The sequence below is a fragment of the Pleurodeles waltl genome, chromosome 4_1 (genome assembly GCF_031143425.1).
Source record: "Pleurodeles waltl isolate 20211129_DDA chromosome 4_1, aPleWal1.hap1.20221129, whole genome shotgun sequence".
In the NCBI taxonomy this organism is placed as follows: domain Eukaryota; kingdom Metazoa; phylum Chordata; class Amphibia; order Caudata; family Salamandridae; genus Pleurodeles; species Pleurodeles waltl.
This window is the reverse complement of record NC_090442.1, coordinates 370089914-370114604: the sequence shown is the minus strand read 5'-3', so window position 1 is coordinate 370114604 and position 24691 is coordinate 370089914. Positions and strand designations below refer to the sequence as shown.

The 24691-nt window shown below is 44.9% G+C and overlaps 1 protein-coding gene across 1 annotated transcript in view; it reads left to right on the top strand.

Moving 5' to 3' along the window:
* The window catches only part of GYS2 (glycogen synthase 2), a 498387-nt gene that overhangs the window by 97648 nt on the left and 376048 nt on the right, over window positions 1-24691 (top strand). Inside the window, exon 4 of the mRNA XM_069228538.1 lies at window positions 6215-6400. Within this exon, the coding sequence (XP_069084639.1) occupies window positions 6215-6400 (186 nt within the window). The remainder of the gene's footprint in view (window positions 1-6214; window positions 6401-24691) is intronic.

Here is a 24691-nt window from a genome sequence, read left to right as displayed (position 1 = left end):
GTTTATCATGTTCTGGAGCTCGGGCGATAGATGTGCTGGCTCTGACGTCGATATGGTGTGGGAAAGGGTAAGTGGGGGCTCCGGAGTGGGTACTGTTCATGATGCTTTCTGTTTCCTCTGTGGTGAGTGTGAACCAGCTGTGGATGATCTGGATGGGTTCTAGGGTAGTGGGTAAGTCATAGGTTCTGGTTCTGGGTTGTTTTTCCGAGAGGAAGCTGTCGTAGATGTCTTGGATCTTGCCGTGGAAGAAGGTGGTGAGTTTGTCGCAGAGGTCTTGCAACGGGGGATGCTGGTTTATTCGGAGGGGGGATTTGTGAACTCGTTGATGACTGAGAAAAGTTCCTTTGTGCTGTGTGTTGAGGAGTTGATGCATTCCCGAAGTGCGTTCTTTCTTGCGTTCTTGATGTGTCGGCAGTGGATGGCGGTTGCGGTTCTGAAAGAGGTGAGGCCTTTTCTGGTTTGGCTATTCCTCCATTTTTTAGGGGCGAGCGCAAAGAGCTCCGTCCCCTGCAGCAATCTCTCTTTGGGCTTCTAACTACACCCATGTCACGTCAGTCACTTTCTTTGGTTCGTGGGCTTGCCTTTTAAAATTCACTTGCTTTCATTCGTGAAAGGCATGCATATGTCATGCCTTTTCCGGTATTTAGCCCACCTACACAGCACCAGTAAACTACTGAAAACATACGAGGCTCCATGTTTTCAGCATGGTTTCCGGACTACTTTATCATTTTATTTTCCACGGTTCGCGATCGCGCAGGGGTTTACATAGCTCAGTCGCTCTCTGCTGCATTTTACATAGCGCAATCGCGCTTCGTTTTTTTTTTCTTCATTTGTGTAGCAAGAAACGTCTAGTTAGGAGTTTACAACGCTAATATCTTTGGATTCTTGGAGTTCAGTGGTGAAACCAGCTGGCTTCCTTTGGTATTCGCTTGGCCGATGACAGACGGAAGGGGACTAGAATGTTGGTGCATTCAGTGATCCATGCGTTGAGATTGCGCGCTGCGGTGTTGGCGTCATCTAAGTGAGGTGGGAGGGATTTGGCGAGAATTGTGGTGATTTGCTCATTGGTTATTTTGTTCCATTTCCTGTGGAAGGTCCTGGGAGCGCGGATGCAGCTACTGGGTGCGGTGATGGTATAGGCATCAGTGCTCAGTCCAGTCTGGGTTGGAGATGGTCTCAATGGTAATCTGGTTTCTTGAGGTGTATATGGGGTCGAGTGTGTGTCCTGCAATGTGCGTGGGCATGGTGGTCAGCTGTCTGAGGCTGAGGGTGGCGAGGTTGTTGAGTACAGCCATGGTATTTGGATCGTTGCGGTCCTCGAGGTGGAAATTCAGGTAGCTGAGGAGGTGGTAGTCATCGGACGCCAGAGTCTGGGGGGTGGCAATGTCTACAATGTCATTGATGAATGCTGGGCAGGGGCCAGGTGCTCTGTAGACCAGTGTGCCACAGATGGAGGAGCTGTGATCAGTGTCGACCAGGAAGTGAAGGTGTTCCATGGTGGTGCACTTTACTTCTGAGTTGGCTTTGATACGTAGTGAGGACTTGTGTACGATGGCGAGTCCTCCACCCGGGCGGGAGGGCCGGTCCCTCCTTAGGATGCTGTATCCATCCGTGATGGTGATGGCGATGTCCGGTCGGGCAGTGTCGATCAAATCCCAGAGTTTGGTGGCATGCTTGTGGAGGGAGTGGATGTTCAGGAGGAGGCAGTTAATGGGGTTTGTGGTGGGTGTTGCTGTTTCTGGGTGTGGGGAGTAACTTCTGCTTGTTGTGGCGAGCACTGAAGTTGCAATTCTTGCATGAAAAAGGTCTGAGGTCGTCCTTGGGGGATGTGGTGCAGCAGTCGCTGATGTCTGGTGTTAAGGCAGTTGAGGGTCACAGCATCGTAATGGATGCTGGCCAGGGGATGGCTTGATGGAGATCCAGGGTTCTAGGCACTGGGCGCGGTCCAGGCACGACGGGTGCAGGCAGGCTTTCCTTTGGCACACCCGCTGCGTGTGGCCACCATTAAGAAGGGGAGGGGCGTCCAGTCAGCTGGGGGTTGGGAGGGGGGGAAAGGCACTTTGTGGGGGAAGGGGGCATGGGCTGCAGGGGCAGGAATTGGGCGGGAGGGAGAGGGTCAAGGAAAGGACAGAAAAAGAGAAGAGATGGAAGAAGCCAAAAGTAAAAACAAGTGAAAGAAAAGGCAGAAGTACAGAAGCAGGAGTAAAAGAGCGATAGCGATAGATACTTACTTGTCGATGGCCACTAGACCACCAGGGATGGGGCACAGTTAGGAGGGCCTCAAACTGAGAGTCAGGCAAGGCAGAGGCAGCAGAAGCAGCAGCCAGTGGCTGGGGAGGGCAGCAGACCCTGACCAGGAGGAACGCCCTGCATGCCGGAACTTGCACCCACCTCCTCAGTCACCTCCAAACTATCCAGAATGCAGCTTCAAGAAATATCCTGGAGCAGCCAAACAAGCCCACATCATCCCCACTTTCGTAGCCTGCACTGGCTCCCCATCAAGAAGAGATGCCATTTCAAACTGCTCACACACCTCTACAGAGCCCTCCACAATGCCGGACCACAATACCTCAACAACTACTTGACTTTCCACTGTCCCAGTCTGCCTACCTTGCCCTTGCCAACGTCCCACGTATTAGTCGCACCCGAACCGGAGGTCGCTCTTTCTACCACCTCGCTGCCAAGGCCTGGAATGACGTCCTCATTCACCTCTGCACAGCAACATTCATCACTGAGTTCTAGGATCGGACGACCTGGCTGTTCGAAAAGACCCTCCTCACGCCAGCACCTGAATACCCCGCGGTGTGATTAGCACACTCTACAAGTTTTCCTGATTTGACCCAAAGGCATCAGAGCACTTAACATGAGCACCAGTTACAATATAGAGGGAAACATTCATTTTGGTTTTCTGACACAGCAAGATTAATTGATTTTCCCAGAATCACAGGATGCTGAGCTGATGCTGAGATTCAAACCTATTTCCCCATTCCAAAGTCAGTAGCCCTGCCCATTACAACACTTCGTCTCCCCAGTGCAGGGAACTGGCTTACTAGTTGTGCAGGATTTGAGGCCTGCATGAGTAACATGCCCAGAAGTGAACTTTACTGGGAACTATACACCCAATTGTAGAGCTTGACTCTCTCTGGGTAGTGAGACAGAACTGTTCAAGGCCTACTCAGGAGAGGTGGGGTGGGCTAGTAATCACCATTCGCTGGCACACAATAACACAAAAAAATGACTGCCCAGTCAGTGCTTTTTCTTTAGAAAAAGAAAAGTACCTTTAATACACACACACACACTACTGTATACTTGCAACAAGTTCAGTCAAGAGTTATGCAAATCCCACCAGTGAAGAGCTGCTTTTAGATGTGTACTGTGATTGTTAGATAGCCTGGAATTGAAGAGGGAACTGACAAATGTCTTTGTGTCATTGCATTCTCAAATGGCTTTCATTTGCATAAACATTTTGTATTTTTTGATTTTTTCGGTAAAGCATTTCAATCTTCTCAGAGCTTAGTAAGATTGATTTTCTGTTAGTAGGTTTCTGGACATCTAATATTTAGGTGCCAATTTCTGCAACGTCATTAACCCTTCACTCCAGTAAGCAGTCGGCATGGTGCAGCGGGCTCTCAAACTTCATTCTTAGCTGCACTTGGAGCATGAGAAATGCCTTTAATGACAGCTTAGTATGATCTGACACCTTCAGGTTCAGGCTTACTTGAACTGACCTGGAGCATAAGAAATGCCATTAAGGACAGCTTAGTATGATCTGACTTCTTCAGATTCAGGCTCACTTGAACCGACTGATCTTGCATTTGTTGTGTCTTTTCAACTTTTCTTGAGACTGCATTGCAGCAGTAGTTCAGGCGTTGCAGCAGTAGTTCAGCAGTAGTTCAGGGCTCCTCTCAACTTGAAGCTGTGTCTTTGTCCTACATAAGACAGTAGGTTGTGCAGCAGTGATTTTATAGTTTGTGCATCTTGAGCACTGGGTTTGTCTCAGTAGAAAATGCAAGGTTAAGGCTGAAAATTGTGTTCAGGTCATTTTTGAGGTGAGGTCAGTGATGTGCCCAGGGTTGTGTTCATTGTCTTCTCTAGTGTCCTGTCATTGAGGATCTACCAGGTGCGAGAAGTAGGATTGAATGAATTATTGTGATATCTTCCCCCAGTAGTATTTTACGTTTCTTTGTGTCTCAAGCACTGTGGCTAAGCCACCTGGTCAGCACTGGCCCCCTGTTAGCTGGATGGTTGTCAGTCAGACAGGCTTTTCTCTAATCTGTCAATGTGTGTGCTTTTTTTTTACTAGTTACCATTTTATTTCTCATCAGTGCTGCCACTGTGCTTTGTTACAGAAAAAGTATATATATAGAATCTGAAAGCATAAGCAGGAACATAAAATTTAGAATTTTGAGCAGAAGCAGTTGGTGTTAAGAGACATACTTTTTATTAGGCTAAGACACTTTGGCCCTCATTATAAAATCGGCAGTAAAAACCGCCTACCGTCGCCGTGGCTACCAATGGTCCACCATATTATGACCACAGCTGGATTTCTGCCACAAGAAGGGCAGCAATCCGGCTGTGGCCAAACTGGTGGATCGGAGTAAGGTGGCGCTCTTACCAGCAGCAGTGCCACGCCAGTAGACCGCCGCCAGCCGTATTATGACAAATAATACAACGTGACAGTGTTCTGCTGGTGGGTGCTGCTGGCGGTAGCAGCGCCCGGTCCCGTCTCCTGCTGGAGGACCCTCTGGATCCAGGTAAGTCGGGTCTCCAGCACGGGAGTGGGGTGGGGTGTTTTGTCTGTGTGTGTGGGGGGGTGCACGTATGTGTGTGTGTGATTGCGGGTGTGTGTTGTATGTTGACTGCATGCTTGAATTTATAGAAGTGTGAGTGCGTATATGTATAGTATTTGTAATGCGTGTCTGCGTGTATGTTTGACGTGTGTGCGGATGTGTGTGTAACTGGATGAATGCATGCACGTATGTATGTGTGAATGAGTGTGTGTGTGTGTGTGTGTGAAGGGGGGCGTGGACATATGGGGGTGGGGGGATTTAGAAAGGTAGGGAGGTGGGGGCCACCTATCAGTGAAAGGGAATTAATTCCCTGTCACTGATAGGGCCTACCACCATGGTTTTTATGGCATTACGAGCGCCACGAAAACCATGGCAGTAGGTGGGGGTCATAATTCCGCCGGCGGCACAATGGCAGCCGCCGGGCTGGTGATGGATATCTCCAGCCTGGCAGCTGTTGCTTCCATGGTGGTCGGAGTGGTACATTGGCGGGTTGGCTTCAGCCAATCCGCCAATGTCATAATGTGGTGGTAAGTACAGCCAGCCTGTTGGCGGTACTAGTGCCCAATTATCGCCGACCGCCGGGGTCATAATGACCCCCTTTGAACTTTAAAGGCCGTTTGAAGGTCTCTTTCATCCAAATGGGATCATGAAGAACAATAATGCAGCACATATTTAAGTTACTTTAGAGCTATCTCAGTTGAAAATATTGATGGCATTTGCGTAGCAAAAATTATATGTCTACAGGACACTTTTTGGAAATAGGTTAAGAATATTTGAACTAGTATGGTTTATTAAGGGTGGTTAATATACTAATCAGTAACTAAGTGTACTTTTGTTGGTACAACAAATAAATACCTAGGTAGAGTTAAACTTATAGTGAAGTAGATCTAGTTACCTTTTTTAGGTGCTGAATTACTGAGAGGCATGGGTCATAAGCGGCCATCTTTGTGTTACCATGTAGTGCATAGATATGAGTTGGCACTGAATATAAAAAGAAGACATGGTACTCATGCTAACTACATTTACACACAGATGCATATTTTGTTGCTCAAGAGAAAAATGGAAAGAACTATGCACCTGGAAAACGTTCACTCATCATGTTTCTTTGTTCAGAACAAGTTATATTTAATCCCCAATCCAGTGTCGGAGGAAGACGTTTAGCCGATTTGTTGACAGAGTTTAAGATCTTATAGTTTGCAACATTCTCATGGAAGCCTAATCACATAAGCCCAACACTATACTGTACACGTTGATAACCTTACTGAATACCAAATGCTTGCCCAAGTTCATCCCTCAGTTCCACCCCCTTAGATTTCAATACAGAATTCCTTCAGCCATAACCATCTTTCTTGTAGATCAATTTATCTAAACCTATTTCTGTCACATCAATCTGTAATATGTGTTTCTTTTCTAAACCTTACTAGGTCACTGATCAGTTACAAGATCAAACAAACATCATTGCCCACTTCCACGAGTGGCAGTCAGGAGCTGGATTGATCCTGTCCCGTTATAGGAAAATTCCTATAGCAACAATCTTCACCACACATGCAACACTGTTGGGCAGGTACCTATGTGCTGGGAACGCAGACTTCTACAACAGACTTGACCAGGTATTGTTGCTTTATAATATCCTAACTGTGTATATAATAAATAAATAACTGACTATAGTTCAAACAATAAAAACAAGCAACTCAGTGTCTGAAAATATTTTTTTGCAAAGGAAAATTTTCGATTTCAGCATTATGGGTCAATTGAGGCGACGAATAGCAACAGTATTCTCCTTTGGTCAAGAATATTTTGTAGGACATTTAATTCATAATCCAAATGAGTTATTGGTCGGATTGTTTTCAAGTGAACATTGAAAAGTTAATATTTTGAAATTATAATTTCAAAATATAGATGCCAGGAAAAAATACTATAATTTTATTGTTTGTAGGCTGAAAATATGGATCCTTTAAAGATGTAATATTTTACAGCTCCTGCACAATGTTCAGATGAACTGCTTTACCACAGAAACAGCATTTAATAGAATCAAGGTCTCCTGCATTTGGTGTGTAATGATGGTGCGGTTGAGTTGGCAGCTTCTGTTGCTCACAGGCAAATAAAACCTGCTGTAGGTGATGCATCCAAGTCTAGCAGTGCAATAAATAATACTATTATATCTGCTAAAACTATTTTACAGCAATATATCGGAAAGATCACATATATGTATGAGTGTATTACTAGAAGTAAGACAGGTGGCTAAGTATCATTTATTTCCATTTCATAGCCATTTACTCAGTGCACATCCAAATGTATGCTCCTACATTTTTGTGTATTGGGTTACCTGGTATCGTGTGTTAGGATGCATGATTTTGTGGTTATCATTTATGATTTCAGTTATTGGTGGTATAACTAATGCAACCTGATGTCTGGATGTACTGCTAGAGTGAGCTTAGCCTAACTGTGATTTATTTGCACTTCTGCTGTACAGTAGCCTAATACCGACTTATAATTTAGATAAAGACAGTTTAGACCATCACAAATGAGATCTTTTAATGTCCTTAATTCAGTTTTATGTTGCTTTGCTATATATTTCCAGATTAAGTTAGCATAGGCTTTACATATTGATCTGGTGGGCATAGGAGTTTGTTTCAGAAGTCGGTTCCAATAGATGAGTGGTCAGGGAAGTGAAGGAGGGGTTGACAGATCTGCGAAGAGCATGAGGCAGTTGGTATGGCAGAGGAGGTGAAGGACATTGACAAGGACTGTTATTGAACTTCCTGTAATAGTCAAAGAAATTATGCAAATGTTATTGTTCTCAGAGGAATACAAGAATGAGTCGGGCATACCCGAGATGCGACTGACCAATTCTGATTAGATCACTGTGCTATCCATTGTATAACGTTTCCATTTAGATCTGTTGGCAAACAGACCTATTGTATTCAATTTAGGCCTAGAATTAGGTTTTTCTCTGCCCCTTTGTAATGATTTGATGACTTTTTTTGTCTAAGTTCCCTGCTCCTGATTCAATGAGATCCATCCCTTTTCTTGTGTTTGACTCGCCCGAGGTACATTTTGGTTTCCCTGTATTATTATTGGATCCTTACACTGTGCCAAAAATGTACTCTTGAGAGGATGAGGCACTATTATTGCTCCCTCTCACTCCTTGCTCTCCTTTCCATCCTTTCTGCACTGACTCTAAAAATGATTACTTCCACCTCCTGCTTTCTGTCCCCAGCTTCCTAGCTAGTATGTATGTATGCATGTTTGTGTACACGTGTGTGTTTGTGTATGTGTGCATCATCAAGCCAGGACTGAGTCAAAATTAGAATGAATGTTCTTTTGTTATAAGAGAAACCATTCAAAGCTAGTCACGTGCCTGGGCACACTTGTGTAGCAGTCATTTTTGGATGTTCTAATATGGATGAATCTGAGCACGTGTAACAGCTTTTGATACTCAGAAAAGAACTGTCACTTGCTGCATCTCAAATTTTGGGTTTGGTCACAGGCAGATGGTTGGGCTCATGGCCTGGCTGTTTACCATGCCCTGTGGCTGACCGCATTTATGGACAGCTAAAGACCTTGGGCCTTATTATGAGATCCCAGTCTCCTGGTGACGGTCAGACTGTTGCAACTGTGGTGGTCGGCTGCCACATTACAACCCTGGCAGGCGGACCTGTCAGGGGACCACCGTCTTCGCTGGGAATGTAGTTCCCGATGGGTCGAAGGCAGCCAGAGTTGTAACTAGCCACTGCGGCACTGAACTCAGCGCCGCCTGGCTGATTACAACCCCACTTTCAGCCAGCCTTTCCATCGCAGGGGTCCCATCATGGAAAGGCTGGTGGAAAGCCAGTTCAAGGAGCCACAGGGGGGACCCTGCACTGCCTATGCCCATGGCATGGGCATTGCAGGGGAGCCCCTGCCCAGAACTCTTGGAATGCACACTGTCTGCTTGTCAGGGAGCCAAGGCCAATATTGTACCACTGTTCCTGGCTCCCTTTGCAGACAGTGCGCATTCCGAGGGTGCTGGAGTGCTACGATGTTGGCCTCGGCTCCCATAAGGGGGCCAGGGCCAATATCATAGCACTGTTCCCAGCGGGCAGCCCGGCAGGAACCACATATTACAATGTTCCCGCTGGTCAGCCTTGTGGGAACATTGTAATATGTTCAGCGGGGACGTCACCGCCATGGCCCGCAGTGGGACCGCCAAACCATAATGAGGCCCTTTGTTTAGTGGTTTTTGCTTCCTGCTGAGGGTTTTTAGTAGGATCTGGCTGAAAGCTAGGCCCTATTGAAACCCCCACTGGACACAGTCAAAGTCTGTGCACAGTGTGTATTTATTATGCATAGGGGGTTGGAGACAGTTATGTCTTTTAAAATATCATGAATGACGTAATATGTGAGGTAATAAGCAGTCCATTATGCGTGTGTGAATTATGGCTAGCTCTAATTGGCAAATATCAGTATTTTTTTGGTTTTTTCTCCGACCATAACTGCACTTTAACTATGGTTTTAGTAAGTGAATTTCAGAGTTTTTTTAAAACATACATTAGGGGGTCTGATTTAGGGTTTTGGGGAACAGTACTCTATCTGTCAGGGCGGTGGATGACAATACCACTGCCACCCTGATAGACTATTATCTCCTAAATTTAGAAATACCCGTCACCTCAGTGAATTTCTCTGTTCCTTGAAAGGAACTGCCACCATGGAACAGCATAAGTCTATCTATCTATCTATCTATCTATCTATCTATCTATCTATCTATCTATCTATCTATCTATCTATCTATCTATCTGTCTATCTATCTATCTATCTATCTATCTATCTATCTTTCTCTATCTACATATATATAAATATATCCATATATATAAATAGTCACTTAAAAAAACAAAGATTACAGTGACTTTACTTGTGGCATAAGGTAACTATAGCTCGCACCAATAATTTGACTGTTCATGTTTCACTGATATTTTAATTGATATTATAAAAGTTGCCATGAGTGCTGTAATATCTGGGATGATTAGCAGGGCATGGCAAGGGCACGAGATGTAGAGTCCTTGAGCCATGAGTTATAGTTACTTGAAATAACTCTAACTATAACTGCTGAATTTCTCTGGTTTTGTGGGAGTAAATTCAGAATCTAATTATAACGTCCCTGTAACCTTTGGTTTCTAAGTGAATTTCTATGTTTATTTAATTCTATTTCCTAACTATAATGTCCCTGTAACCTTTGTTTTTTTTCCAGTGAATTTGTATGTTTTTTTAACATAAAGTTTTTTTTTTTTACTTTACCTTAATACACTCCCTTCGGCCTTGTGCAGCAAGGGTTGGTGGCAGGGCCTAACTTGTGGCCAGGCCCTGTGGGTAACCCCCATAGCCTAACACCCTCATGCTGCGCATGGCCTTTGCCACTCCCTTGGGAGTTGGCCGCAAGGCCTGTCTCTCTGGGTGTGAGAATAGGTGTGAGGGGGTGTCTTTGGGTGTGAGAATGAGAGTGACAGTGGTCTGTATGGGTTTGAGAGTGTTTGTTAGAGGGTCTATGTGGATGTGAGAGTGGGTGTGAGAGTGTCTGTCTGGGTGTGAAAGTCAGTGTGCAAGGGTGTCTCTGGGTGTGACAGTGGGTATGAGAGTGATTTAGCCCCGTGGAGGTGGTGGTCCCCAGGGCTCAGGATGGTCAGACGCCCCCCCCATTAGTGATATTTCCCCCCCGGGAGGTGGTGGAGGTGGTGGACCCTCTCACATCCACCCTCAAATTCAGAGGCACCCTCTCACATCTACTCTCACACCCAGACACTCTCACACCCACTGTCACACCCACATAAACCCTCTCACATGCCCTCTCACACCCAGACACTATCACACCTACTGCCCTACCCAGAGACACCCTCTCACACCAATTCTCACACCCAAAGTGACAGGCCATGCACCCAACACCTGCCGCGCATTGGTGCAGGGTTGGGTGATTATGGGGGTTGACTGCAGCTCCTGTGGCTAAACCTGACTGCATAGGGATTGGGTGGTTATAGGGGGTTGGCCACAGGGCCTGGCCACATACGGCAGCAGTCGGATCAACATAAAGTAATTAAAATTACTTTACATTATAAAAAGCATAGAAATTCACTGAATAAATAAAGGTTACAAGGACGTTATAGTTAGGAAATAGAATTTAAAAAAACATAGAAATGAACTTTAACAACCAAAGGTTACAGGGATGTTATAGTTAGGTCCTGAATTTACTCGCACAAAAGCATAGAAATTGAGCAATTATAGTTATTTCAAGTAACTATAACTCGCGCCCAAAGATAACTATAATTTGTGTCCTCGCCATGCACTGCTAATTACACTAGATATTACAGCACTCATAACAACTTTTATAATGACAATAAAAATATAAATGAAACATTAGCAGTCAAATTTTTATTTAAGAAAAAACTGCGCATGCCGAGGGTGCAAGTTATAGTTACCTTAGGGCGCGAGTTATAGGTAATTGAAATACCTATAGCTACTGAATTTCTATGGTTTGGTGCAAGTAAATTCAGAACCTAACTATAACGTCCTTGTTTCTTTTGGGTTTTTTTTTTAAAGAGAGTACATAGATATGCTATATTTATATATGTTATATGTATACAGTGCTGTTACACTTAAGTCAGATGTTCCATTTGTGCTGTTTGGTGAATCTCCATGAAACTTTCCAAAAAAAAAGTTGGTCAACCTCATCTCCTTCCTGGAAAGTTTCAGGTCTTCGCCAAACATCTTGGCACACATGATCGATGGGGAATTTTATTCTTAAACACTGAAGGATACTTCTATGTATGGGATTTGGGACAACTATTTGAAACAGATATGTAATCCTAAAAACTGTGAAACGTACGAGATTTGATTCTGATGGAATAAAAATACATGATTATTTCCTTGAAAAAGTTCAGTGAACAAAACGCATAGGCTGAAGGCTGAATATTAACCACTTCGCTGCCAGGCATTTCCCCCCTCCTGTGCCAGGCCTTTTTTTGCCTATTTGGGGCAGTTCGCGCTTAGGCCCGTATAACTTTTTGTCCACATAAGCTAACCAAGCCAAATTTGCGTCCTTTTTTTCCAACATCCTAGGGATTCTGGAGGTACCCAGACTTTGTGGGTTCCCCTGAAAGAGGCCAAGAAATTGGCCAAAATACAGGGAAAATTTTGTTTTTTTCAAAAAAATTGGAAAAAGTGGCTGCAGAAGAAGGCTTGTGGTTTTGCCCCTGAAAATGGCATCAACAAAGGGTTTGCGGTGCTAAACTCAGCAGCTTCCCAGCTTTCAGGAACAGGCAGACTTGAATCAGAAAACCCAATTTTTCAACACAATTTTGGCATTTTTCTGGGACATACCCCATTTTTGCAATTTTTTGTGCTTTCAGCCTCCTTCCAGTCAGTGACAGAAATGGGCATGAAACCAATGCTGGATCCCAGAAACCTAAACATTTCTGAAACCTAGACAAAATTCTGAATTCAGCAAGGGGTCATTTGTGTAGATCCTACAAGGGTTTCCTACAGAAAATAACAACTGAAAAAGAAAAATATTGAAATTTAGGTGAAAAAAACATAAATGTTTCTCTACGTTTTACTCTGTAACTTTTCCCTGCAATGTCAGATTATCGAAAGCAATATACCGTTACGTCTGCTGGACTCCTCTGGTTGCGGGGATACATAGGGCTTGTAGGTTCATCAAGAACCCGAGGAACCCAGAGCCAATAAATGAGCTGCACCCTGACGTGCGTTTTCATTCTATAACGGGTATACAGCAATTCATTTGCTGAAATATAAAGAGTAAAAAATTGCTATCAAGAAAACCTTTGTATTTCCAAAAAGGGCACAAGATAAGGTGTTGAGGAGCAGTGGTTATTTGCACATCTCTGAATTCCGGGGTGACCATACTAGCATGTGAATTACAGGGCTTTTCTCAAATAGATGTCTTTTTTACACACTCTCCTATATTTGGAAGGAAAAAATGTAGAGAAAGACAAGGGGCAATAACACTTGTTTTGCTAATCTATGTTCCCCCAAGTCTCCCGATAAAAATGATACCTCACTTGTGTGGGTAGGCCTAGCGCCCGCGACAGGAAACGCCCCAAAGCGCAACGTGGACACATCCAAATTTTTGGAAGACAACAGAGGTGTTTTTTGCGAAGTGCCTACCTGTAGATTTTGGCCTCTAGCTCAGCCGGCACCTAGGGAAACCTACCAAACCTGTGCATTTCTGAAAACTAGAGACCTAGGGGAATCCAAGGAGGGGTGACTTGCGGGGCTCGGACCAGGTTCTGTTACCCAGAATCCTTTGCAAACCTCAAAATTTGGCTAAAAAAACACATGTTCCTCACATTTCTGTGTCTGAAAGTTCTGGAATCTGAGAGGAGCCCCAAATTTCCTTCCACCCAGCGTTGCCCCAAGTCTCCCGATAAAAATGATACCTCACTTGTGTGGGTAGGCCTAGTGCCGGCGACAGGAAACACCCCAAAGCGCAACGTGGACACATCCTAAATTTTGGAAAAAAACAGAGGTGTTTTTTGCGAAGTGCCTACCTGTAGATTTTGGCCTCTAGCTCAACCGGCACCTAGGGAAACCTACCAAACCTGTGCATTTCTGAAAACTAGAGACCTAGGGGAATCCAAGGAGGGGTGACTTGCGGGGCTCGGACCAGGTTCTGTTACCCAGAATCCTTTGCAAACCTCAAAATTTGGCTAAAAAAACACATGTTCCTCACATTTCTGTGGCAGAAAGTTCTGGAATCTGAGAGGAGCTACAAATTTCCTTCCACCCAGCATTCCCCCAAGTCTCCCAATAAAAATGATACCTCACTTGCGTGGGTAGGCCTAGCGCCGGCGACAGGAAACACCCCAAAGCGCAACGTGGACACATCCTAAATTTTGGAAAAAAACAGAGGTGTTTTTTGCGAAGTGTCTACCTGTAGATTTTGGCCTCTAGCTCAGCCGGCACCTAGGGAAACCTACCAAACCTGTGCATTTCTGAAAACTAGAGACCTAGGGGAATCCAAGGAGGGGTGACTTGCGGGGCTCGGACCAGGTTCTGTTACCCAGAATCCTTTGCAAACCTCAAAATTTGGCTAAAAAAACACATGTTCCTCACATTTCTGTGACAGAAAGTTCTGGAATCTGAGAGGAGCTACAAATTTCCTTCCACCCAGCGTTCCCCCAAGTCTCCCGATAAAAATGATACCTCACTTGCGTGGGTAGGCCTAGCGCCGGCGACAGGAAACACCCCAAAGCGCAACGTGGACACATCCTAAATTTTGGAAAAAAACAGAGGTGTTTTTTGCGAAGTGCCTACCTGTAGAGTTTGGCCTCTAGCTCAGCCGGCACCTAGGGAAACCTACCAAACCTGTGCATTTCTGAAAACTAGAGACCTAGGGGAATCCAAGGAGGGGTGACTTGCGGGGTTCGGACCAGGTTCTGTTACCCAGAATCCTTTGCAAACCTCAAAATTTGGCTAAAAAAACACATGTTCCTCACATTTCTGTGTCAGAAAGTTCTGGAATCTGAGAGGAGCTACAAATTTCCTTCCACCCAGCGTTCCCCCAAGTCTCCCGATAAAAATGATACCTCACTTGTGTGGGTAGACCTAGTGCCGGCGACAGGAAACACCCCAAAGCGCAACGTGGACACATCCTAAATTTTGGAAAAAAACAGAGGTGTTTTTTGCGAAGTGCCTACCTGTAGAGTTTGGCCTCTAGCTCAGCCGGCACCTAGGGAAACCTACCAAACCTGTGCATTTCTGAAAACTAGAGACCTAGGGGAATCCAAGGAGGGGTGACTTGCGGGGCTCGGACCAGGTTCTGTTACCCAGAATCCTTTGCAAACCTCAAAATTTGGCTAATAAAACACATGTTCCTCACATTTCGGTGACAGAAAGTTCTGGAATCTAAGAGGAGCCACAAATTTCCTTCCACCCAGCGTTCCCCCAAGTCTCCCGATAAAAATGATACCTCACTTGTGTGGGTAGGCCTAGCGCCCGCGACAGGAAATGGCCCAAAACACAACCTGGACACATCACATTTTTTCATAGAAAACAGGGCCTACCTGTGGATTTTGGCCTCTAGCTCAGCCGGCACCTGGGGAAACCTAGCAAACCAGCGCATTTTTGAAAACTAGAAACCCAGGGGAATCCAAGATGGGGTGAATTGTGGGGCTCTGACCAGGTTCTGTTACCCAGAATCCTTTGCAAACCTCAAATTTTGGCTAAAAAAACATGTTTTCCTCACATTTCAGTGACAGAAAGTTCTGGAATCTGAGAGGAGCCACAAATTTCCTTCCACCTAGCGTTCCCCCAAGTCTCCCGATAAAAATGATACCTCACTGGTGTGGGTAGGCCTAGCGCCCGCGACAGGAAATGGCCCAAAACACAACGTGGACACATCAAATTTTTTCATAGAAAACAGTGCCTACCTGTGGATTTTGGCCTCTAGCTCAGCCGGGCCCAGGGGGGGCAGAAATGGCCTAAAATAAATTTGTCCCCCACCCCCCAACCCCCCTGCCCCCCCGGGAGCGACCCTTGCCTATGGGGTCGCCCCCCCTTGCGTGACATTGGTGCCAAAAAAAAAATCCCCGGTGCCTAGTGGTTTCTGCCCCCCTTGGGGGCAGATTGACCTACAATCGGCCAATCTGCCCCCAAGGGGGGCAGAAATGGTCTAAATACAATTTGCCCCCCAGGGGAGCGACCCTTGCCTAATGGGTCGCTCCCCATCTCTACAAAAACAAACAAACAAACAAAAAAAAACCACAAAAAAAACAATTTGCCCTGGCGCCTAGAGGTTTCTGCCCCCAGGGGGGCAGAAATGGCCTAAAATAAATTTGCCCCCCCAACCCCCCCGGGGAGCGACCCTTGCCTGCAAGGTCGCTCCCCTTGCGTGACGGCACAAAAAAAAGATCCCTGGTGCCTAGTGGTTTCTGCCCCCATTGGGGGCAGATTGACCTACAATCGGCCAATCTGCCCCCAAAGGGGGCAGAAATGGTCTAAATACAATTTGCCCCCCAGGGGAGCGACGATTGCCTAATGCGTCGCTCCCCATCTCTAAAAAAACAAACAAACAAAAAAAAAACCACAAAAAAACTATTTGCCCAGGCGCCTAGAGGTTTCTGCCCCCCCTGTGGGCAGATCGGCCTAATACCAATAGGCCGATCTGCCCCCAGGGGGGGCAGAAATGGCCTAAAATAAATTTGCCCCCCTCACCCCCCCCCCCCCCGGGGAGCGACCCTTGCCTACAAGGTCGCTCCCCTTGCGTGACGGCGCAAAAAAAAGATCCCTGGTGCCTAGTGGTTTCTGCCCCCCTTGGGGGCAGATTGACCTACAATCGGCCAATCTGCCCCCAAGGGGGGCGGAAATGGTCTAAATACAATTTGCCCCCCAGGGGAGCGACCCTTGCCTAATGCGTCGCTCCCCATCTCTAAAAAAACAAACAAACAAAAAAAAACCACAAAAAAACTATTTGCCCAGGCGCCTAGAGGTTTCTGCCCCCCCTGTGGGCAGATCGGCCTAATACTAATAGGCCGATCTGCCCCCAGGGGGGGCCGAAATGGCCTAAAATAAATTTGCCCCCCTCTCCCCCTCCCCGGGGAGCGACCCTTGCCTACAAGGTCGCTCCCCTTGCGTGACGGCGCAAAAAAAAGATCCCTGGTGCCTAGTGGTTTCTGCCCCCCTTGGGGGCAGATTGACCTAAAATCGGCCGATCTGCCCCCAAAGCGGGCAGAAATGGCCTAAATACAATTTGCCCCTCCAGGGGAGCGACCCTTGCCTAAGGGGACGCTCCCCATCTGTAAAACACAACAACAACATAAATCCCTGGTGCCTAGTGGTTTCTGCCCCCCGTGGGGGCAGATCGGCCTAATAAAAATAGGCTGATCTGCCCCCATGGGGGGCAGAAATGGCCTAAAATAAATTTGCCCCCCATGGGAACGACCCTTGCCTAAGGGGTCGCTCCCCTTACGTGAAAAACAAACAAACAAAAATAACTCCCTGGTGTCTAGTGGTTTCTGCCCCCCTTGGGGGCAGATTGGCCTCATAAAAATAAGCCAATCTGCCCCCAAAGGGGGCAGAAATGGCCTAAATATAATTTCCCCCCTATGGGAGCGACCCTTGCCTAAGGGGTCGCATCCCACACCTAAAACACAAAAGAAAACAAATTAAAAAAAAAAAAAGTATCCCTGGTGTCTAGAGGTTTCTGCCCCCCCTGGGGGCAGATCGGCCTATTATTAGGCCGATCTGCCCCCAGGGGGGGCAGAAAAGGCCTTAAAAAAAATGACCCCCTGGGAGCGACCCTTGCCCAAGGGGTCGCTCCCTTCTGTCAATTACATCTAAAAAAAAAAAAATCCCTGGTGTCTAGTGGGGTTTCAAAAGCCGGATTGAAACCCTCAGAAATACATTTCCTTCCCTTTGAAGCCCCTCCGGGCCTCCCCCACGTGATCGAAAGAGAAATGCTGAGCATTTCTCTTTCGATCGCGCTGGAAGCTCTGCTTCCAGCGCGATGGGGGAGGTTGTGTGATTGTCAGCGCGCGCTCGCGCGCTGACGTCACAGGGGGGGTGGGGGGGGGTCGGGGGTTGAAGGGGAAGGGATTCCCCTGTCAGCCCTGACCTAGGGGGGTGGGGGGGCGGCCCCTCGGGAGGAGCGCTAGCGCTTCTCCCGAGGGAAGCATTCAGGACGTAATGGTTACGTCCATGGCGCCACACGGGCGCTGCCATGGACGTAACCATTACGTCCGTGGCGGGGAAGGGGTTAATGAGAAAAGAAAAATTAAGTTCTAAGAATTTAAAACATGCATGTGTGTTGAAGATGTTTCTTGTCTATTTTGGACCACAATTGAGAAGAAAAAGACTCATAGGTTGGATTTCTAAGGAGAAAGAGTGATTCAATACTATTAGCTTCCTATGACCTAGATAGGTGTCTTAGTTTACTTGGGTGATATTTTACCAATCCAAATCTGTAATACTCTACCTGGAGACTTTTGTCATTTCTCAGCTAGGCTTAGATGGTGCTTGCTAATTTTATGCTTAAAGACGTTGCTGTAAAAATGGTAAAAGGCTTTGTCACTCTCTAGCTTGGAGTGGATGGCACTGTGTTAATCCTATGCTTAAAAACTCTGCTAGATAAACAGACATTCTAGGTGAGCACATTCAAAGTGCTGCTGCTGTTGTAGTGTGCTTCATAGAATTAGCTGCTCTCGACCTAAACACTAGAACTTCCCTGCTTCCTTTTTTTGTATATATACCTGCGCTTTTCTGAAAAATAAAGTGCTGCCACTCTAGGAATCCATTCCTTGTTTTTATTGGGGAATCATCTTCGCAAACTTGCCTTTCAAGCAAAACCATGCTCTCATTCTAGTGTTTATCTTTCTTGTGCCATTTGTTTTTTACATTGCCTGTAACTCCCAAGTCGGAAGCAACTCATGAGTCAGGCACAAAATAGCAGTTGAATTCTAAGATGGGCTCTTATGAGTCGTGCACCATTTCCCACACTTTTTTCTCATGAGTGGCTTTTAGCCACAAGTCTAGGTACCCATGACTGCAGCCCTGGGGTCAGTCACCTTTGACGTTGGCCCCTCATTGCAATATAGACATTTTTTTCACCGCACAAAACTCATTAGTCAGAGCTGACACTCAAGTTTCAAGATGGACCAAAAAAATTGCCATTTATCCGGCTAGTCACATTTTGTAAAAAATTTGAAATAACTTGCAAGTTAAAACAGCAGAAATAGCTAAAAGTGTTCACCTTTTAAATTCCACTCTGACACTTTTTAATAACCTTACAGCTCAGAAATTACCGAAAGGATTTACATCAAAATAAAAAAAAACATGTTTTATGATAAATGTATAATCTTATGTCAGGCTTGATCTAGATCTTTTCAACAGTTCTTCTTTTATGCTTTGGCACAATTTCCTACGGGAGCTAAAATGGCAAATCAATGTTGTCATTGCCCCTCCCGGTTCTTTACAAAAGTTGGCATGATGAAACATAGCTGACTGAATAAGTAAACAGGCATGATTCATGTAAATCTCTCCACAGTGTGAAAAGTTCTAGGCAAATTTTTAAAAGCACCTTTTCAATTAAAACACTGTCCTAGGCACTAGTAGACAGTGGCTATTGTTACAGTGTGGTTATATGTATGTTACACAGTGAAAAAACATGTTCCACTATGTAGTATACATAGTGAAAAGGCATTTGCCAGTATGTAGTATAAATACAATTTTGCATTACAAACCTAAATATCTTCCGAACTGGAAGATGGCAATATTAGACCTCATAACACATTATTGATTATGCATTTCTTATATTACAGAATGGATTTAGAATGTTTAAGGTTTACATTCCTTTCATAATTTGTTGATAAATCATAAGGAGTATGGTACTTACAAAGCACAAACAATAACCAGAGTGGTTTCTTGGACAGTGGATTTATGCAAATCTGTAGCTTCAGCATTTGCCACACAAATTGTATATTTCACAAAAATGTTGTTTTTGGCTCAATAAGACTCCCAAAAAGTTGTATTTTTGCCTCAAAATTTATATAAACCTGGGGCATAAGCTAGACCTTCATGTCACATGATCCGAGTGATCCTGACATTGGTAAAGCTCTGAAGAGTGGCTGTGGGGCTGTCACTATGATGATAAAATTAATATTTTACAAGAAACTTTGAAATATTTTCTGTATTTCACAGTTCCCCCTGGAATATTGTATTTTTTACACTACTGCATTTTGTGCAATAAGAGCACAATAACGTTATACACACAATGTTTTCAAGCCCACAATACACCTTGTAATTAAGATATCTGAAAAACTACCAGTGGAGGAGAGTTCCCCCGCCAGCAGCAGCAGCTGCAAACCTTTTACTACAAAATGATTGTAAACTATGTTTACTATTGTATTGTAGTAAAAGGGGCGGGCATTGGGGATGACAGCCATGGAGGGGAGTGTACAGAGTACTCCCCTCAGTGCGCATGTATGTTGGCCGGCCGTCTCACAGTGCAAGGCTGGAGAGAGCAGGCAAGGCTCCCAGTCTGCCTGGGAGCGCCCTGGCTGAGCACTCCTAGACAATCCTATCACTGCTCTGAGCAGCGTCAGGATTGGCCACAGGGCAGGCTGGGAGCACATGCCTGCCAGCTGAGGAGACAGAGGAGCGGTGGCATGGCGTGGAGCGGTGGTAAGTTTTTTCAATTTTTTTATTTTTATTTTATAGATATTCCCCAAACACCTCCTGCACTATCACCCCCTCCCCCTCCGCGTGACGCCCCCTGTAGCCCCAGAGAGCCACAACTGAAAACTGCTAAACAGATTTACACCAAATCACGAAAAGCACACTTTCTGAGGAAAGTTGTTTCTTCATTCATGCCACATTTCACGTAGATGAATTCATTAGGTTGCTTGCTGTAGTGGTGATTAAGGTTTACTAGAATAGCTAAAATGGGAAAACACACATCACATTCTGAACAGATTTTATCAGTTTTCCCTTGGATGGAATTGCATGATAATGGACATGCCAGACTTTAATTGCATACCTTAAGGGAGTGCCAAATTTTGTGTAATTCAGTCAACCAGGTTTATAGTCAAGTAGGTAAACACCACACGCACACACTCAGTTGCTTTCTTTTGTCTTGGTTAAGAAATAAAAAAAGAATTTAACATTGGCCAACAGTGGTTATCCATTCCAGTACGCAAACAATCTTCAGCTCCAAAAGTTCAAGTGGTTCACTTCACTCACACAGTACACTTGCAAAGTGCTTTCCCTCGAAAACAGCAAGTTAACAAACTAGCGAACTAAAATAAAGCATGTTTGTGATTTGTGGCAGTACAATATCCCTCAAATTACACAAATCCTTGCATTTTCTGATTTGCATTTAGGGAATCCCTGAAAGTAAAAGGCTGATGTTAGACACTGAGTAATTAATCCATTAATAGCCACTGTTTAAATAAAACCTCGAGAGTCCTAGACAAGATGGGGATCCCAGACAGTGTGGACGTGACGTGCTGTGCTTGAAATGAAAGTGGCGTGTAAACGTTTGAGTCTATTAATCTGCTCTGCTGAGCAGATGGCCAGAGTTCTGTAATCCTTCAGGAGACAGGGTATAACCATTCCTCCGCATATATATAGAGAGCAATTAGCCCTGTTGATGCTTATCCTATCATAGGTAGGAATAGGGCCAAGCAGTTCACGAGTCAGAGGCATGGTCGAAAGTTCATTCCTAAAATGCAGCAATAGCAGGCCAGGCAGCTGTATATTGCTTCCCCTCTGTGAACTTGCATCAGCTTAAACAAATACGATTAAACAAACAAGCTTAGGGGTTAATGTACTATGGCTAATCGTACTGCGCTTTTGATAGAGGAACCAGTTCCACGCTTTTATTATACCTTTCGGTTTGAGAGTAGCCATCCCGCATGAGACAGCACCTTGCATCCTACAGGCTAATGCTAGAATGGTTGTTTTCTATCAGTAGGAGACTATAAAAAACATAGAAATACAGTTAAAGCAAGATATGCAAGAGCTCAACTTTAGATGAAATTTCAAATGATTTAAAAGCAGTCGTGCTGGAAAACTTTTCAGAGTGGGTGCTGGCCAGTGCCATTAGTGCGCTAAAGTTAAGGGGATTGTGAAAACCGCAAGTGATACTTAAAAGTGAGAGTGCACCAACTGACTCAGTTCTGACGAAGCTTTTTTCATAATTAAATGCTTTGCACCTACATCAAGATTAACATGGAACACACAAATGTAGTGAAAGTGTATTTTTCACCTTTAAACTGACTTTAGCTAATGTAGGCTTCATTTTGAAATGGTTGAACATCTGGTTGGCATCCTGCTTTCTTTATGTGTCTTTTTATTTCGGGATTATTCCACTCCACCTATATTAACAATGTGTCCTTGTTGTTCTGTTTTCTTTTAGGTAATCCTTGTAGAATGTTAAGGAGCTGTTTCAAAGCACTTGTAAAGCTCAGCCTTGGAATATGTATTTCATTATGTTACTGATAATTGCAAGTCTCAAGGACGTTTATGGAAGCTTCTTTGTGTAGTAGCTTGAGGAAAGTAATGCATTTGCCTTATCTTTTTGTACTTTAACCTGATTGGTTCCCTTCATGGGAATCGTGTGTAATTATAGGGAAATGCTAGAAATGTGTGTTTAAATGAATGCAATGTAGGGGAGAGCCCAGATGCCTTTCTGTCCGCATTTAGGCTCAGATTCCTTTTTCCTCCTTTAGAAAAGATGCTTGCTGTTGCCTTTTAGATGCTTGCTAGCAGAATCCCTGTATCCTTATTTCTCTTCACATTTTCCTAGCTTAGCAGAGTAGGGTGTTCCATTCATAGAAGTGATTTCTCTATTCTATATGAGACAACTTTATAGCAGATGTTCTCATTGAATTTCTTACATATACTGCTTAATGCATTCATGTATTGGCTATTGAATTGTAAGTAACCTGGATGATTTGAGTTGTAACTTTACATCTTTTAACATATTTGTATGGTTTTGAACTCAACAACTCTGTCTTCCCTTTGAGGCCAAATGTGCATCATGTGTACTGAATTTGATGTCAGACTTAGTCAGAACTAAAGATCAATTGGAGGGTGCATATTGAACCAGAATTTGCATTAGCACTTACATGGACCAACGTGCCCTAACAGTTCCATTCAGTCCATAATGGTAAAGGTGTCAGTCCTGTATTTTGAGAATCATTTTCATAACTATATGACTAAAATTTGGTAAGGTAGTGAAATATATAGAGGGTACATTCTCAGATGACTGTCTTCAAGGTACTTGATGTTCGGACACAAAAATTAGGATGGTGGTGTCACTGGTGCATGCCAATGAGAGTGTGGAATTTATATATGTATAATTATTTTGGTGGAGGTGTAAGACCTCTCAGGCCTCACGCTGGTCATCGCCATTTGATTGCAAGCTCAAGAACCCATTTAAAACGTAATAGTTTTCCAGCATGCCATTTGTGCATTGTTCCTCTGGCATGCCTGAAACATTGAGCCACAGCAGAATTATTGCTCACCATTAATAGCATGCAAGAAGTAATGGCTATTAAAAATCCTTCTCTCGTCTAAAGTAGAAGGCACTCAAAGGTTTATTGTGTCCGACAAATATTTATATTGCAGATACAGAATACCAGAAAAATAATTTCCCATACCTCTGCCCTGCAATAGGTTAACTCCTCTTAATATTGTACTGTAAACCATGAAATGAGAAGCATTCACAATACCAAAGGCCACTGTCAACCAAAAAAATCTTGTGGCCTATGCCATTTCAGTCCAAGATCAGCAGAGCACCAAATCAGTCACAAATCAGTGCTGTCTGGTTATTAAATACTATACATCTAGCCCAATGAAAGAAATTACATAAATCTCACAGGATTCAGTGGTTTGTTAAACAAAAGTAAAGGATTGGAAATATGCTGGTTTGCCGGCACATACATGGGTGTAGCTACTTGTGGCTAGTGCATTGCACCGGGGTGAAGAGGTGGGAGGGGGCCTATCTACAGCAGCCTCTTGATCCCCGAGCCATAGGCGTTGGAAGTGGAGGGTGTAGGTGGTGCTGCAGCACCCCAAAATCAACAATGCTGAAGTTTGAAAGAAAATGAGGCATAAAGATGAATTAACATTTTGTATTTGATAGACACTTCTAGCAGCAGATTCCTTATCTTAGAATTATCTCCAAGTGTCACACTGGTTCCGGAAATTTTTAAGGAGTACCTCTGTGCGCTGATAGGTAGCGTTGTTCGGCTCCACATCAGTGTCATTCATGTTGGAAATGACAAGCCCAGTGCCTATATAAGCACCACCCCAGCTCTCTGATGTCAGTTTTTTACTTCCAAACCATTCAGCAAAGATCTGAAAGAGCTACCACCAGTCACTTTTTGACTGAGTTTTTTCAATGTATTATCAAAGGTTGTTTTGAGAATACCTCCTTGTGAGGCATTTCACCTAAGAAACCAACAAGTTTAACACACAGTTGTGCCTGTCACAGATGTGACAGACCCATACTTGGTTTGTTTGTGTTCTTTGACTTCTCTGTGCTGGTTCAAGTCCTCAGGCAAGGTGCAGGAATGATGGCACCATTCAAGGCCTGGCTCCTATGCTCAGCATGTGCCTCGGTCTGCACCATGCCTCTCAGTTTCCCAGAGCTGAACCGACTACCCGCCCAACTTAAGGAGTTCCATGAGGCCATATACCTCAAGTTTGGGTCGTCGGACCACTCTGGAGTGCCTTCTGGACCTCCGGGCTCAGGAAGGGCCCCTACTGGATTCCCACTAGCGGGTTCACTACCAGTGCCAGTCTGGCCCCATGGATCCGATGCTGGATCCAGGAGTGACTCTAGCCACGAGCCGTGACCTTCTAGATAGCCTGATCTAGTGCCATCATTCCTGACACAGCCGACACCCTGTGGCAGCACTGATGCCATTGTCATTCCCAACTCTTGCGCCAGAAGGTACCAAGCACTTCAAGCTGGAGCCAGTGCCTTTTTTATTTGATAGGCCTGGAGAGAGAAAATATTAGGAGGGGTCTAAGGAACTTCATGGTTCAATCATCCCCTAGAATGAACCAGTGGACAACCAGTATGAGGATCTGCTAGATGCCAGTGGGTTAGGGATACCAGAGGGTTAGACACCTCACCCAACACTGGCTTGGTCTCTCCTACTGTGCCTACGGAGAAGGGAGCCTCATTTGCAATGGAGATTTGGAGGACGGCTGAGGTCCTGGTCCTTCAGTTGCCCTCACTGGCAAACGTCTTGACAGAAGTGCTTCAGCTGGGAGTTTCCCCCTCCCTCTGAACCTTTACTCCCTTTCAATTAAGCCCATACAAATGTACTACTTGGGGCCTGGTCCAAGCGCTGCATAGGGGCTCCTGTGCACAGGTCAGTGACTTGTCACCATTGCCCCACTCC